General features: G+C 45.9%; 1 protein-coding gene across 1 annotated transcript in view; it reads left to right on the plus strand.

Annotated features, from left to right (window-relative positions):
• The window catches only part of LOC146019914 (nmrA-like family domain-containing protein 1), a 21,027-nt gene continuing 5,707 nt past the window's right edge, over positions 1-15,320 (plus strand). The window contains exons 1-2 of the mRNA XM_083152566.1: positions 1-90; positions 14,660-14,898. Coding sequence (XP_083008692.1) covers positions 51-90; positions 14,660-14,898 — 279 coding nt within the window. The 5' untranslated portion in view covers positions 1-50. The remainder of the gene's footprint in view (positions 91-14,659; positions 14,899-15,320) is intronic.

The raw sequence follows: 15,320 nt of genomic DNA on the forward strand, positions 1-15,320 counted from the left end.
TGCATTATTCCTGCAGTGTCTGCTGTCACTGATCCTCACCCTTATCTGCCATGTCTGGGCAAAAGTTGATTGTCGTTTTCGGAGCTACAGGTAAGTGGGGGGGGGGGGGGGCAGCCTGCAGGTGGGGGGCACCAGGTGTAAATCTACCTTGCACTCTCACTTATGTGATTGCTGCCTAAATTTGTTTATTAAGTTATATATCACACACATATTGCACAGAACTGTACAGAGAATATCTAATATTAATACCCCAGACCCCAGCCACACTTACCTCATACATTTGTGTAGAACTGATCAGTTACTGGCTGTGCGCACAGAGGAAAGACGTGACCGATTATCAGGCTCTGTGGGGAAATGCTAAACTTTTATTCATCACTTAAAACTTTACTGTAGTTTCCTGTTGTTTCATAGAAAGCAGCGAAATACATCTGTCAGTAGAAAAGTATGTAAAGTGTGTATTCTTATTTTAGTAGTGTAAGGTCTTGAATCCTGGTTTGGCTAATTAACAGCACCTGTGGTTTCCTGTTAAAAATCTGTTCAGAGCAGGTGATCAGGGTTCCCGCTGCCAGTAAGTGGCTGGGCAATAGGCTTGGGGTGTGGCAGTGTAAATTTTGTCAGCAATTTTCCAGTTAGTTTTAGTCTTTTAGTCTTAGTCACTTTCCTAATATTTTGATGAAATAAAATTTCACATTTAAGTAAATTTTTTTAATTTCGTCTTAGTCAAGTTTTAGTTAGTGGATCTTGATGAACATTTTCGTCTAATTTTAGTCATAGCGTTCAGTTTACTGATACTGTAATGGATTTTGCTGGAGATCATTTCTCTATCATGCCCTTGAATACTATATATACCTACCCATTTATTATTGTGTATGACATCACACAGTGTAAGGGCGCTGAAGACACTATTGTTGGTGTGTTTGTGTAAAGTTAGTTCCTACTAGTGGGGAACTAAGTGTCTACAGCGACCATTTATTTTATTGTATTAGCGCATATTGGAGATTCTGCTTTGCAATACCTTTTCAATGTGTTTAGCAATCTAGATATCAAACAAGAGCAACAAAAATGTGATTTTTTTTATTTCAATAAAAAATGCAATCTGCCTGATACAAGTAAGTAGTACAGTACTAGTCTACTGCAAAATAAAATGAAGCTGTAAGGATGCATATTATCTATATCTATATATATATATATTCGGTACAAATGAGCCGGCACTCCAAATTGTGAGCAACTGCCCCGGGTGCCTACAGTGAATAGTGGATACTGTAGAAATAACTGAGTCACTCCAGGGGACTTAGAATAATAATGAAAAGGTATTTTATGCAATGCAAGTACTCATATGCAAAAAGGTCGACGTTTCAATACATTAAGTATTTTCCTCAAGACAGCATATGGGTAATGACCCGCACGGCGGCGGGAGTACAATATAATGTTATTTCTACAGTATATATATATATATATATACCGTATATACTCGAGTATAAGTCGACCCGAATATAAGCCGAGGCACCTAATTTTACAACAAAAAACTGGGAAAACTCATTGACTCAAGTGGGACCCTCACTCGAGTATAACCCGAGGGGGGCTTTTTCAGCATAAAAACTGTTCTGAAAAAGTAGGCTTATACTCGAGTATATATGGTATATATATATATATATATATATATATATATATATGTCTAGTGTCTGAGTGAGTCTCTAAAACACTGCCATCTGCTGGCAGAGAGTGAAACTACATCTCTTTATCTCTTTCTCACACATGAACAAACACAGAAGGTAGCAGTCTATCTTTCGAAGCTTTTGCTTCCAGCAGGCTTACAAGTTATAATATATAGCTGTTAGCTACAGGTAACTAATTAGCCAGCTACATAAACTGACTGAGTGATTCTCCTGACAAAGAGATGTTGCACAGCTGCAGCGCAACTAAGTAAATCTAGGGCCAGAGAGGATGGAAAAAACTGAATAAAATACAGTATTGTTAAAGAATCCAAAATATCAATCACTCGATAAATGTGGTGTCCTGACAAAATGATACAGCATTTTCGTCTAGTCAATTTTAGTCATGACAACATAAGTCAACATTTTTGTTATTAAAAAAATTCCTATTTTCGTTATTGTCCAATATTAGTCACAGAAAAACCCCTTTGTGGACAAATAGTTTTAGTGTTAATTTTCCTTGACGAAATTAAAACTAGGGTGCAGGGACTACGCTAGGGACCCTGGAGTGTTATACCCACATTGTGAAGCCTGTATATATTGCCTGCCGAATACCTGCAATGCATATATATATATATATATATATATATATATATATATGTGTGTGTGTGTGTGTGTGTGTGTATAGGTTTCGATTGTTTGGCACTCTGGATGAAGGTAACATCTGCTGAGGTGAAGTCCTTAATTAATATATGTAGCCAACCTTTAATGCGGAAGCCTGGCTTGTCATAAGCCGGCGCCACAGGCTTATAAATCAGGGGCGGGGTGAGGCGGAGACACGGCGGAGGAGAGGGAGCCGGGCAGCGCTGAAGCCAGCTGAGTTCATCGATTAACTCAGCGCTGAAAAACAGGCTCTAAACAGTGGCAATTCTGAGATATTTCTGGGTTTGCCAGTCTGGGCATTAAAGCATAGCCCGGAAAATTCTCGGGATTACCAGTGAAGGGGTTAATCCAGCGGATCCAGGAAGAAAGACAATAGGTGGCACACCACAATCAACTGTATTAACACCTTCAGTGTTTTTTTTTTTTTTTTTTTAGGGAGCGCTCACTACAGGGCAAGTTTTGCCCCCACCGCTGAGTGTCCCGGGGCCGGGCAGCGCTCCTGCGCAATATATCAGCTGCTGCCTGACCCTGCCCCCGGCTGTGTGTTAGCAAGGTCACGCCGCACACAACCAGGAGGAAGAAGCCGGGGCTGGGCAGCCGCTGAATCTGAGCTCATCACTCGCTCAGCTCAGGACAGCACAGCACAGCGTGGTTGCCCGGCACTAAGGAGAGGGAGACAGTGGCAATCCTGGAAATTTTCCAGGAATGCCAATGTTAGCACTGAAGCATAGCCTGGAACATTTCCGGGATTACCAGTGAAGGCGTTAGTAGTGCATGATTAGGTCGCCATAATTAGTCGACGTGACGTTTAAAACCCGGAGTTTTTTTCTTCAAGACAAACCGCAGTACATAGTGGTAACGTGCATATAGTGCTCAAATACAAATAGAACTATTTATATTTATAAATACAATACGAATACAATAGCCACCTCTGCCGCCCCTGATTGGCTCCTGGACCGCCAGCCGAGCCAGCAAGAGATTTGAAATATCCTTGGACCTGCTCTGAATACAGCTGGGCTGCCCACCGCTCCCTGCCCGGCTGTCCCCATTACCATAAGCGGCAGAGCACAGTAAGGTGCCATAGTAATCAGGGTGCGGACAGCAATGGCGCCTTACTCAACTGCGTACTCCGCGTAACGTGCGAGCCAGCTCCGGTTCTCACCTATGGCACAAATCCGGTTCAGAAACTTGATACAAATCTTATACACTGCCCAGATGAGCGCTGTATAAATGCCAATGTATAAATGTTTAAAGTAATAAAATGCATAACTGTGTTTAAATGTAAATGCAGCACTGAGCCAGGAGAACAGTCCCTGAGCCCCAGCGGGGAAAAGCCTGGTGCAGGGCACGTGTTCTGTATATTTTACAATGCAAAAGGTTCCTAATTAGGGATGGCCATCAACCATCGATGATTCGAAATCATCGATGGTTTGTGGCCGATGTTGAATACTTTTGCCATCGATGGGGGAGAACCAGATGGTTTCCCTCTATTGATGGCACAGCAAAACGATGTTTTGCTTTTTTTTTTTAAAGTGCCGGGACACGGAGCATAGCTCCATGTCCCAACATCCGCGAAGCCCCGCCCCCCATGTTTTGATTGGCCCACAGGCCAATCAATCAAACACAATGGATGACCATCGATATGTAAAAATATTGATGGCCATCCATTGCATAGTTTAGCACTATCGATGGCCAGTTGCAGATGGCAACCATGATGGCAATTGCAACGATGGCCATCCCTATTCCTTTTTTTTTTTTTTTATTAAGTTTTCTTTATTCCAACATTTCATATATTACATATAAAATACATAATAAATACATATAAAGATAATTACATTTCCTTTTAATACACAAATACATACATTACCCTTCCCCCGCCCCGCCATTCCCCCCTTACCACAGACAAACATACATTAGGCCTAAACCCCTTGCCCCCTCCTTAATATCGGCAAATCTCTTCAGATCATCCTAGCTCCATTGAACTACCTTGGTAATCCCCCTTCTACACACTTCTGACCATTTAGCCAAGTAATAGCTTATACCCCTGGACACCCTTTTATTTTAGCTTATACCAGTAGAACTAATGTAGACCTTATAAGTGCATTAACCTACCTATTAAAGTGCGTCAATTTATACAATTATTATTATTTTTAATATGTTATTTAAAGTTGGGACCCTTCCCAATACACCTTTCGTGTCCTTCATCTTAACTCTTTTCCTCACACTGTATAATCAATACTTAATTTATTCTTTTTCATTATCTTCGTGAATCAACTAACTAACCCCTTTTATGATTTCAATAATATTGTGGCACACCATACAGTGATGTAACTTGTGATTTCCTATCCCACTTCACACATTCTATGCATAATTGATATATATTTAAAAAAAAAAAAAAAAAAATTACATTTAATATCATACTTATGTGTTTATGTGCATTAGTTAACTATATCTTTTATTTTATCCTTATCCCTTATATTCTTCCTTACTCTATCTACATTGTAAGCTACTGTGTCCCCAATTACTCATGCCGAGTTACAGGCTATAACACACAACTCTCCCTCATTAGCCATCTTTCGGGACACCTATTTTGTAGAACCTTGATTGTTTCCATTGTCCCCAGGTCTTCCAAAATTTGGATCCCGCTCCCTTTGTGGCATATACATACCGCTCATGTTCACAAGTGCTATTAACCAGGTTCAACCACTCAAACGTTTTTGGGCCTGAGGAGGCCATCCACTGCCTTGCAATTATTACTTTAGCAATTGCCGACAAGTTCATCACCAGTTGCCTCCATTCACGTGCCGGGTTATTCTCCTCCCATACCCCCATTACCAAATTTAACTCCGTTAGGGACCCCCGGGGAACTCCCAATATTTTCAATTTAACAATTATCTCTTCCCAAAAATTTTTAATTACGTCGCACTCTCACAGAAGATGCCAAAAGGTGCCCGACTCGGCCCTACATTTGGGACATCTATCAGATTGGACTCCAGCAATTTTTTTCAGTTTAACCGGGGTTATATAGCTCCTGTGCAAAATGTTAAATTGTACTTGCTGGATTCGGATTGATAGCCTTACCCGGAAATGACAGTGCCTCCCCCCAATCATTCTCGTCCAGTCCCGGAATATCGGTCAACCATTTTTCTTTCAGGACCAACAGCTCTTCATTTTGGATATATGAGTTCAGATACCTATACACCTTAGACAATCTTTTCCCGCTGCTCAATTGCCCAAGGAATTTTTTACAAGGCGATTCAACTATGTTATCCCGTATCCCGCTGCCCACCTGCATCAAAGCACTTCTGACTTAAAGGAATCTAAAAAACATGTGTCTGGGCAGATCATGCTCCCTCTGAAGTTCACTAAACGATCTGATGTTTCCTTCATAATAAAATTGTCCAACCGTGAACACCCCATATTTCCCCCAAGCCGCCCCTCCCTGCTGCTCTTTTATTTCTCTCAGGGCCTCCATGGAGAATATTGATGTATCGGGGTCTATCCCGGTGTAATTGGACACTTTATATATCCAATTCCATATCTTCACTGCTTGTGTTATAATTGATGGCTGATTGCCCCGCAGATCCCTAGAGAGCAAACGCTGAAGTGGAGCAAGATCTGCCCCACCACATTGCATTAATTTAACCAATTCCTCGGTGGCTTCCCCTTCCCGGACCCAGGCACATATATAAACCAGTTGGGCAGCAATATAATAAATCTTAAAATTTGGAACTGCCAAGCCCCCCTTATCCCTATCTCTACACATCGTGTCCATCTTAATCCTTGAGCGCTTGTTCTGCCAGATAAATGAAAAGATGATACTGTTGATTTTCTTAAAGTATTCATCCTTAATATATACCAGTGAATGTTGGAATACATAGAGTAACCTGGGCAGTAATGACATTTTTATTAGATTAACCCTTCCGATTTGCGATAGAGGGAGTTTTATCCAACAACGGCACTTAACCTTAATGTCTTTGATCAGCGGGACAAGATTGTCACCGATGTAATCGGTTGCCATTTTTGACACAAGTATCCCCAGGTATCTGAACTTTTCTACTGGCTGAAGAGATGGGCCCAATAAGTCTGTGAGGTTTTGGTTTGGATTCCTAATATACATTAAATGCGATTTCTCCCAGTTCATTTTAATCCCCGAGTAATCCCCAAATTCCTGGAGATTTTCCATGATCCTGGGGATATCCCGCTCAGGGTCAGACACACCTACTAATAAATCATCTGCATATAATGACACCATGTTTAGTCCCAACCCCGGACCCTGCTCTCCTCTATCCAGTAATTGTCGCAATGTGCAGGCCAGGGGCTCTACCGCCACCGCAAAGAGCAAGGGGGAGAGGGGACACCCCTGTCTGGTACCCCTAAACAAGGGAAACAGGGGGGACGTGAACCCATTTATCGTCATTCTTGCCCGAGGACTTTTATAAAGCAATGATATCCACTTTATAAACCTGTCTCCAAAACCAAAGGTCCTGAGGACTGTCCACAAATATTCCCACTCAATGGAGTCGAACGCTTTATTAGCGTCAAAAGATGCTACTGCGGCATTAATACTCCCCCCTTCCGCCATTTGGATATATGAGAAGACCCTTCTCAGATTGATCATTGTCGACTTACCGGCCATAAAGCCGGTTTGGTCGGGATGAATAATGTTGTTAATGATCTTACTCAATCTATTCACTAATATTTTTGCGAATATTTTAGCATCCGAGGCAATTAACGAAATCGGCCTGTATGAATCAATCCGAGAAGGGTCCTTCCCACTTTTGGGGATCATTATTATAGATGCCTCTGACATCGAGGGGGATATACTCTCCTCTTCCTCCATTGCATGAAAGAGTTTTAGCAACTGTGGTCCCAGAATCTTATCATACTGCTGATATAATTCCCCGGGAAGCCCATCTAGCCCAGGAGCTTTATTGACCGGTAAGGATTTAATCGCTTCTACCACTTCCACTAATTCTATGGGGGCGTCGAGAAGTTCTTTCATTTCTGGCGGGAGCCGTGGCATGGTTATTAAGCCCAGATACTCCCTAATTTCTTCCTTCCTCTTACCTAATTGAGATTGATATATTTTGCTGAAATAGGTCACAAAGGCTTGTGCAATCTTCGGGGTCTCCACCACCACCTCCCCCGTCTCTAGTATGATCTTTGGGATAATATTCGAGGGCCGATCTTGTCTTGCCAGGTGTGCAAGCCATTTCCCCGCCCTATCTGCACTCGCGTACCAACGGTGATCCACAGATATTAACCTTCTACATGTTATATCTTGTAGATATTCCAACCATTCCTGTTGAGCTAGCTGCCAGGCGACCCTATCTACTTCAAGATTTTTCTTTAGGAATTCAGACTCGAGATTTCCCATCCTCGTTTCCAACTCATTAGCCCTAGCCCGATGCTTTTTTTTTAAGGTTGCGATTTTTTTTATCAGGGCCCCTCTAATGAATGCCTTAAAGGCATCCCACATTATAGTCATTTGGGTAGACCCATTGTTCAACTCAAAAAACTCTGCCATCATATTTTCATTTCCTTCCTGCTCTCCCATTTGCACCAGCCAAAAGGGCTGAAGTTTCCAGTATTTAAAACCCACCTCGCCCTCTAAATCCAGCTGCATCACCACCGGCGAGTGGTCCGAAATACCACGGGCTTTGTATTCTATCTGGGGGATTCTATCAAGAAGACCCTCTGTTACAAATATCAGGTCGATTCTGGAAAAAGCTACATAGGAGGAGGAGAAACACGAGAACTGTTGACGATCGGGGTATTTTGCCCTCCATGGGTCCCACCACCCTATTTCTCTCATGAATTCAGCAAATCTTTTACCTTCCTTAGCCCCTGCATCCTTTGATCTCCTCCAACGATCTAGCCCTGGGTCCAGAACCTTATTAAAGTCGCCCAAACAGATGACCTGACAGTCTGAAAAAGAATCTGAGAATTCAACCGCCGCTTTGATAATATCATACGAAAAGGGGGGAGGTATATATACTGCAAGGATGCAGATTCTTATATAAAAGGATTCCTTACTTGCTGAGAGTGGCTAAACAGCCAGATCCCAGTTTAGCAAGGTCCCCGGCGCTTTATAGGGAGTTAATATAGTCACGCTATGGTGCTTAATTACTCAATTGTCTGCTGCTGCACACAGCACCTGTGGGATTGCCTCAACCCACAATAGAAAGTAGCAAGGTTAAATCTAGGGGGTAGGTGTGTACTTGCGCTGCTGACAATTTATTTGATAAATTTAACACCCTAATTTGCCAGACAATTGTGCTGAGAAATGAATGAAGGACACACTGCTTAAATAATACAAAATTTATATGTAAAAAGATAAAAGCTTACAATACACAATACATAAATAATTACATATATAGAAATAAGCAAAAATAAGAAAATAAAAATATATGCAGGTAACAATAGGATTAATATCAATATAATGGGCTTATTGGAGTAAATACCATATAATATGGTTTTGAGAATAGGACTGGACGTATAGTTTGGAAGCTCCGCTTTTTAAATATATTTCAAGTACGTTTATAGCAGCAATTGTAAAGGTCCAAAAAGTTTATTGTATGGTGATGAATTAGTGGATTAGTATCCAGATAGAGTTATTGTTAGTAGTATGAGTAGTTGAAACGCTGGATGTATGGACGAATTTAGCATGTAAATTTACATGCATCCAGAAATAAATAGCCAAGTAATGCTGGTAATTGCGATGGTATAGTAATACAGAGCGGGGCTCTGGTTGTATCTCACCCCTTATGGACAAGTTGTCAGCTGGTTGCTCCTGATCGAGGGGGCGGCTGGAGTAGGTATCGTGCGGGGCGCTTCAATGCGCCGTCAGCCAGCGCTCACTCCTCCGGCAGCAGGAGCGTCCAAGTAGTGCAGACGCTGTGGGTGATGTTGGGGTGAGAGCCCTGCAGAAAGAACGGGGAAAACGAGAGCTGGAAGTGCACAGCGGTCTCGTATGCGGCAGCCTGTAGCCCAGGTGCGTCCGTGGTCTGGTGACGTCAACGCGTTTCGTCTCCTGAATCAAATGGAGACTTTCTCAAGACGAAATGCCAAAGATTTTTTAATCAACATAGAAACCCCTCTTGACATAGAGGAGAAGGTGGAGTGGTACGCATAACCTATCCACGGGCGTCTTAGGGACATAAGCCTCTCACCTCTCAAATGAGTTTCCTGGAGGCAGATAATATCCGCCCCAAGATCTTTACATTGTTTTAAAACCAAGGATCTTTTAATTCTACAATTTATCCCTCTGACGTTCCATGTTAATACCTTAACCATAGTCAGTAGCTTTGATCTCTTCACCCCCCACCATGGGGGAATACCACATGTCGCCGACTGTATACTTTTCCATGGAGCAATAATTGAGGCCAATGTGGGACAAACAGACTAACAAACAAATACACACAGGACACCCCTCCCCCACCCTGTATAACCTAACCCCATAGGCATACCTATCTCCCCCCCCCCCAAAAAAAAAAAAAAAAAGAACAAAGAAATTTAACCCACTATTAACTCTCCCCTATGCACCAGCCCTGGGGCAATTAACTAATGGCCTCGAAAAAAGAGCCCCTCCCCCCTCCCCGTGCCGGTGCTGTCTTTTACTCGCTCTTTATCACATTATTCAATTTAGTGTACCCCCCCACCCCCAAGCAACCCATATCTACCAGTTTTTCACTTTCCTAACCAAGCCAGGATTATGTATACATACTATATCAATACCAATTTAACCATAGCATCTATACAAGCTCATATATACATTTTCTTGTTCTTATTCACTGCATGCTCCTGCAAATATAAATGTGTCAATAGCCGCCTGCCTTAGCATACATGCAAGCTTATCCGCATACTTTCTTGTCTTCTGCAGAAACATGCAGACATAGATGTTTCAATGGCAGACCGCAACAACGTATATACAAGCTCCTCCATATACTTTCCTATCCGCTGCAGAGTCATGCAGATATATAACTATATCCCTAGTGTACTTCTATAGCTCTCGCAGATCTTCTCCTCCCAACCACCGACTCTGCGTTTATAAATATGTCTAGAACGGACTGCTATAGTACACCTACCAAGCATGCACAGATACAGTGGCGGAACTACCGTGGGTGCAGGGGGTGCAGCTGCTATGGGGCCCGGCGGCTGGGGGGGCCCGGGCCCCATGGACAGCAAGCAAGGACCCCCTGCACCGTGACCGCTAATAATATTGCCAGATCAGAGCCGACGCGTCCGCCATTAAAAGGGGCTTGGGCTAGTGTGCTGGGCTGGCCGGGGGAGAAGCCTGGCGGGGAGGACGCCGCCGACCTGTACTTTGACCCGCGAGATGTAGCGGCATCATCTCACGGGTCTGCAGCAGAAGCAGCTGCTGGTGGTATTGGCGCCCGGGCCCGGCGCTTGTCCGGCTTGTGAGGGAGAGACACTTTGTGCTGCTGCAGTGCTGCTTGCTCTGCTAGCCCCGCCCCCGGCCGCTGATGTTTCCGGCGCTGATGTGCTGTGGAGCCGGTGCGGTGGACGGTGCGGACTGCGGAGACCTGGCAAAGTGAATACTCTGTGGAGAGGACACACACCATGCTGCCAGAGGTAGCATCATCTGTCCTGGGGATGGGGGGGTTAGCGGCACCTTTACTGGGTATGGGGGGGGGGGAGGGGGTTAGCGGCACCTTTACTGGGTATGGGGGGGGAGGGGGGGAGGGGGGTAATTAAAAGGCACACAGTGGTTCCTATAAGTAATGGGGGTAAAGAAGCAGTTACATAATGCCATCTATAGGGGGAGTGCCTGTCCTGCCCTGCCTATCCTGCTCTCTCTCCTGTACTCTCTCTCCCCTCTTTCTTCCCTGCTCTCTTTCCTACCACACATCTTTCTCTAAGCCCAAACACACACTCTCTATACCCCTCTCACCCTCTCTCCCTCTCCACCTGGCACTGTTTCTCTCCCGACACCCTCTCTCACTCTTTCTTCTGGCGCCCCTCCCCCATGGGCATTGTAGTGACAATGTGTGTGTGTGGGGGGGGGGGCCCTGTCAAAGATTTTGCTATGGGGCCCACATCATTCTAGTTACGCCTCTGCACAGATACTTTCTTATCCGCTGCAGAGTCATGACAACAATAATGTATATAGATGCTCTAGCATGTATGCAACACCCCACATTCTACAGCTCCAAGCCTGGATCCCTAAAATGTAAATATATCAATAGCAGAATAATTATAGCATATATGCGAGTTCATTTCAATTCCTAATGAATTTAAAAGTATAGAAATGTGCTGGCCTTTCTCCCTGGTGGCCTAAGAGGAATCCAGAGCTCTCTGTGGGCTGCTTTGTCCCTCTGGCCACCTCCTGTGGCCATAGAACCTTGTTCACCCATCTCTGGAACTTGGTTTCAGGCTAGAGATGCTGAACTGGGTCTCTTAGCAGCTTTCTGGGCCATTCCTAACACCCCAGGAGGCCATACTGTAGGTGACCACTCTCCTCTGTCCATAGAGGTCGGTGTTATAGGGGATCATGCCTTGGGCAAGCAAGGCACATGCACTTAACTTGATTGTGCAGGACACGGTAGAAAATACCCCCTGTAGTTACGAACGGGTATATTGTAACTGTAACACACACACATACATATATATATATATATATATATATATATATATATATGGTACTTGTGTAGTTTCACGGCGCCACCGCGCGCACACTCTGTTTCAGATACTTGTAGCCTGCCAGAGGCTCGCGTGCCGCTCTAGCTATAATGTAACGTGATGTAAGGTAGCGCTGCGCGTGCCACTCTAGCTATAATGTATTGAAATGTACCGTGTAAAAAGGACACAAACGGGGCTTCTAAATCACACACCCCTGCACACCGCTACCACAGGGGGTGTCCCCAATGTAGACGCTAACATTTTAGACGCTTTTAGCGTCTGAATTCGCACCCCCGGCACTTCTGCTTAGCCGCTTGTGGACAGCGTAACGTAGTCAGTCAGAGCGCTACGCAGTTAGCGTAGTCAGTCAGTAGTAGCACTGTGTGAGAGACGGAGGTGCATAATGGCAGTGGCGAACCTGACTATGGCAATGGAGCGTCTGACGCTGTTTATTCTGCCGCAGACGGAGGAGGCGGTGGCTTTCTTGCAGGCCCTCCAGTTCCTGCCGCAGACCATGACCTGCCCCAATGGCCACCCCATGATGCTCAGTGTGAAGGAGCGCATGTGGCGCTGCCACATTCGCAGCTGCCGCAAGAAGGTGAGCGTCAGGTCCACGCAGTGGTTCCGGGGGTCTCACCTCAGCTTCGTGACCCTGATCCGGTTCCTGTATTGCTGGGCAGAAGAGCTGACCAGCATTAAATTCTGTGACAGCTCAATATTTCGCAGAAAACAGCTGTGCAGTACAACTTGATGAGGGAGGCCTGCACGGTGGACCTGCTGGCGCAGCCTCAGCGGCGAATCGGAGGCCCGGGTCATGTCGTCGAGGTCGACGAGAGCCTCTATGTAAAGAGGAAAAGTAAAGTTGGTCGGCTCCTGCCCCAGCAGTGGGTATTCGGGGGCATATCCAGGGAGACCAGGCAGTGCTTCATGATTGCGGGGGAGCGGCGGGATGCGGCCACCCTGATGGCTGCCATCAAGGCCTATGTTGAGCCCGGCACCACTGTGTTTACAGACTGCTGGAGGGCCTACAACACCCAGCAGCTCCAGCAGGCCGGTTACGTCCACGGAAAGGTGAATCATAAGTTCAACTTCGTTGACCCGGACACTGGGGTGCACACCCAGAATATAGAGCGCCTGTGGGGCAGCTGCAAGTGGCGTAATAAGCACCAAAGGGCTAACGCGCGCCATCACCTGGACTCCTACCTCCAGGAGTTTATGTGGATGCAGAGTTTAGGCGCCCAGGACCCCTTCCTACGCATCCTACATGCTCTGACCCTGTTCCCCCTGGTCGAGAAGGAGGACGAGAGCGCCGAGAGCGCCGAGCCTGCCGACTCATCTGCAAGTGCTGGCGGTGACGTCGACGCAGAAGCTCCTTCCTGTGCAAGTGCTGGCGGTGACGTCGACGCAGAAGCTCCTTTCTGTTCTACCGATTAATCATGACTTTTTAATTAATGTTGGACTGTTTCTTACGCTGATTACTTACATGTTATTCGAATCATTTATATTCTCCAGTTATGTTCCAGTTAAATTTAAACAAAAAAAAAGTTAACAGTTGCCGAAAATGTCGTCTTTACTGTCTCAGGTGTGTGAGTGTGCAGGTGTGAATGTGTTCCTGAATCAGCACCACTATCCACGCGGTACGCGTCCTACGACCTTTTCATACCCCCACTATCCACATCGGCGTGGAGTTAAGAATAGAAAGTGTGGCGAGCGCAGCGAGCAACTGAGCCCGAAGCGTGGCGAACGCAGCGAGCCCCGCGAGGGGACGTGGACACCTGTGAAGCCAGCGAGGGGACGTGTATACCTGTGAGGGTATCCGCGGCCGCTCGCCACGCTTTGGGCTCGGTGGCTTGCTGCGCTCGCCACACTTTCTATTCTCAACTCCACGCCGACGTGGATAGTGGGGGTATGAAAAGGTCGTAGGACGCGTACCGCCGCCGCTCGCCACGCTTCGGGTTGGCGTGGATAGTGGGATTTACAAGTCGACAGCTGCTGCGTCGACTAGTGGCACTGTGGGCGGCTTTTAATAGTGTACCCCTAGCCCCAGCTAAATTTAGATGCTTTTGCATCTAAATTTAGATGTACCCCTACACCCAACTAAATCCAGGGGCTTTAGATGCCCCACCACCTGAGCGGCTTGCAGGGAGCCAGGCGCCTGGATTCAGACGCTTTTGCGTCTGAATCCAGGTGCCCGCCTCCTTCTTAGCAGGTTGCAAGGTGCCGGGATTCAGACACTTTTGAGTCTGAATCCAGGCGCCCGCCTCCTTCTTAGCGGCTTGCAGGGAGTGTTAATCCAGGGGCTTTAGCGCCTACATCCCGTCAGCGTTGTGCCCGGGGTGTCTCCACTTGCCCCCGTTGTCAGCGCTGCCTATTTCACTGTGGAACTACAAGTACAACAGTGACTTGTTAGCGCCTGGGCAGCGCGCTGCTGCCCGGCCGCTACGCTGTTAACATAGCTGTCAATACGTAGCTTACAGCTAGAAGCGGCACGAGCAGAGTCAGGCAGAGCTAGAGCTGCATGCGCACAGTTAAACAGAGCCTCTGGCAGGCTGCCAAGTTTCTGTAACAGACTGTGCGCGGCGGCGGCGCCGTGAAACTACACAAGTACCATATATATATAGTATATCTTGTTACTAGGCTGGTTTTTGTGCAGTTTATTCTTAGTTCTATACTGTTTGCCTATAACCCTCTCTTGGCAGGAGCTCAGGGCGGGTCAGTGGCCGCTGCACTAATACAAGATGGCTCCTTTGCGGTCAGGGCGGTGACTCGGGACACCAGCAAACCAGCAGCTGTGCAGCTGAGGGAGGCCGGGGCGGAGGTTGTGTCCGCGGATCTGGACAATGAGGAAAGTCTGGTGGCCGCACTGACCGGAGCCTATGGGGCATTCGTGGTCACCAACTTCTGGGAATACTTCAGCAAGGAGAGGGAGATAGCCCAGGTAATAACCCTGCATGTACCCGGCTGTGACTATAGAGAAATGCTGGCCACCCATCAGCAGAGTGTGGGTGAAAGGGTAAGGCTAGATCGTGGTGACCCTGTGTATTCCAGGTCCTTTTGCTAGTTCTTAATATATCAATAAGATTGACAGGTGGCAATATATAGGAATTATGGGAAAAGAACAGAAACAATGGTATTTTTACTAAATGGTGACCTCTGCAGGTAGGCATATTCATTTACCTGAGGAAGCTGACCAATACTGACGAAACGCATTGCAGTTATTTTGGGGTTACTGTTTTCCCATTCATCCCTGCTTTTCTTTTTTTTTCCTCTCTCATTTAATTTCTTGTCCTTATTTAAATACTTGTGTTAACCCCTCCAGTGGCAGTCCCGGAAATTTTCCGCCCATGCCACAAATCTACA

Source organism: Crinia signifera, chromosome 7 (genome assembly GCF_055691185.1).
Source record: "Crinia signifera chromosome 7, ASM5569118v1, whole genome shotgun sequence".
NCBI classification, from domain to species: domain Eukaryota; kingdom Metazoa; phylum Chordata; class Amphibia; order Anura; family Myobatrachidae; genus Crinia; species Crinia signifera.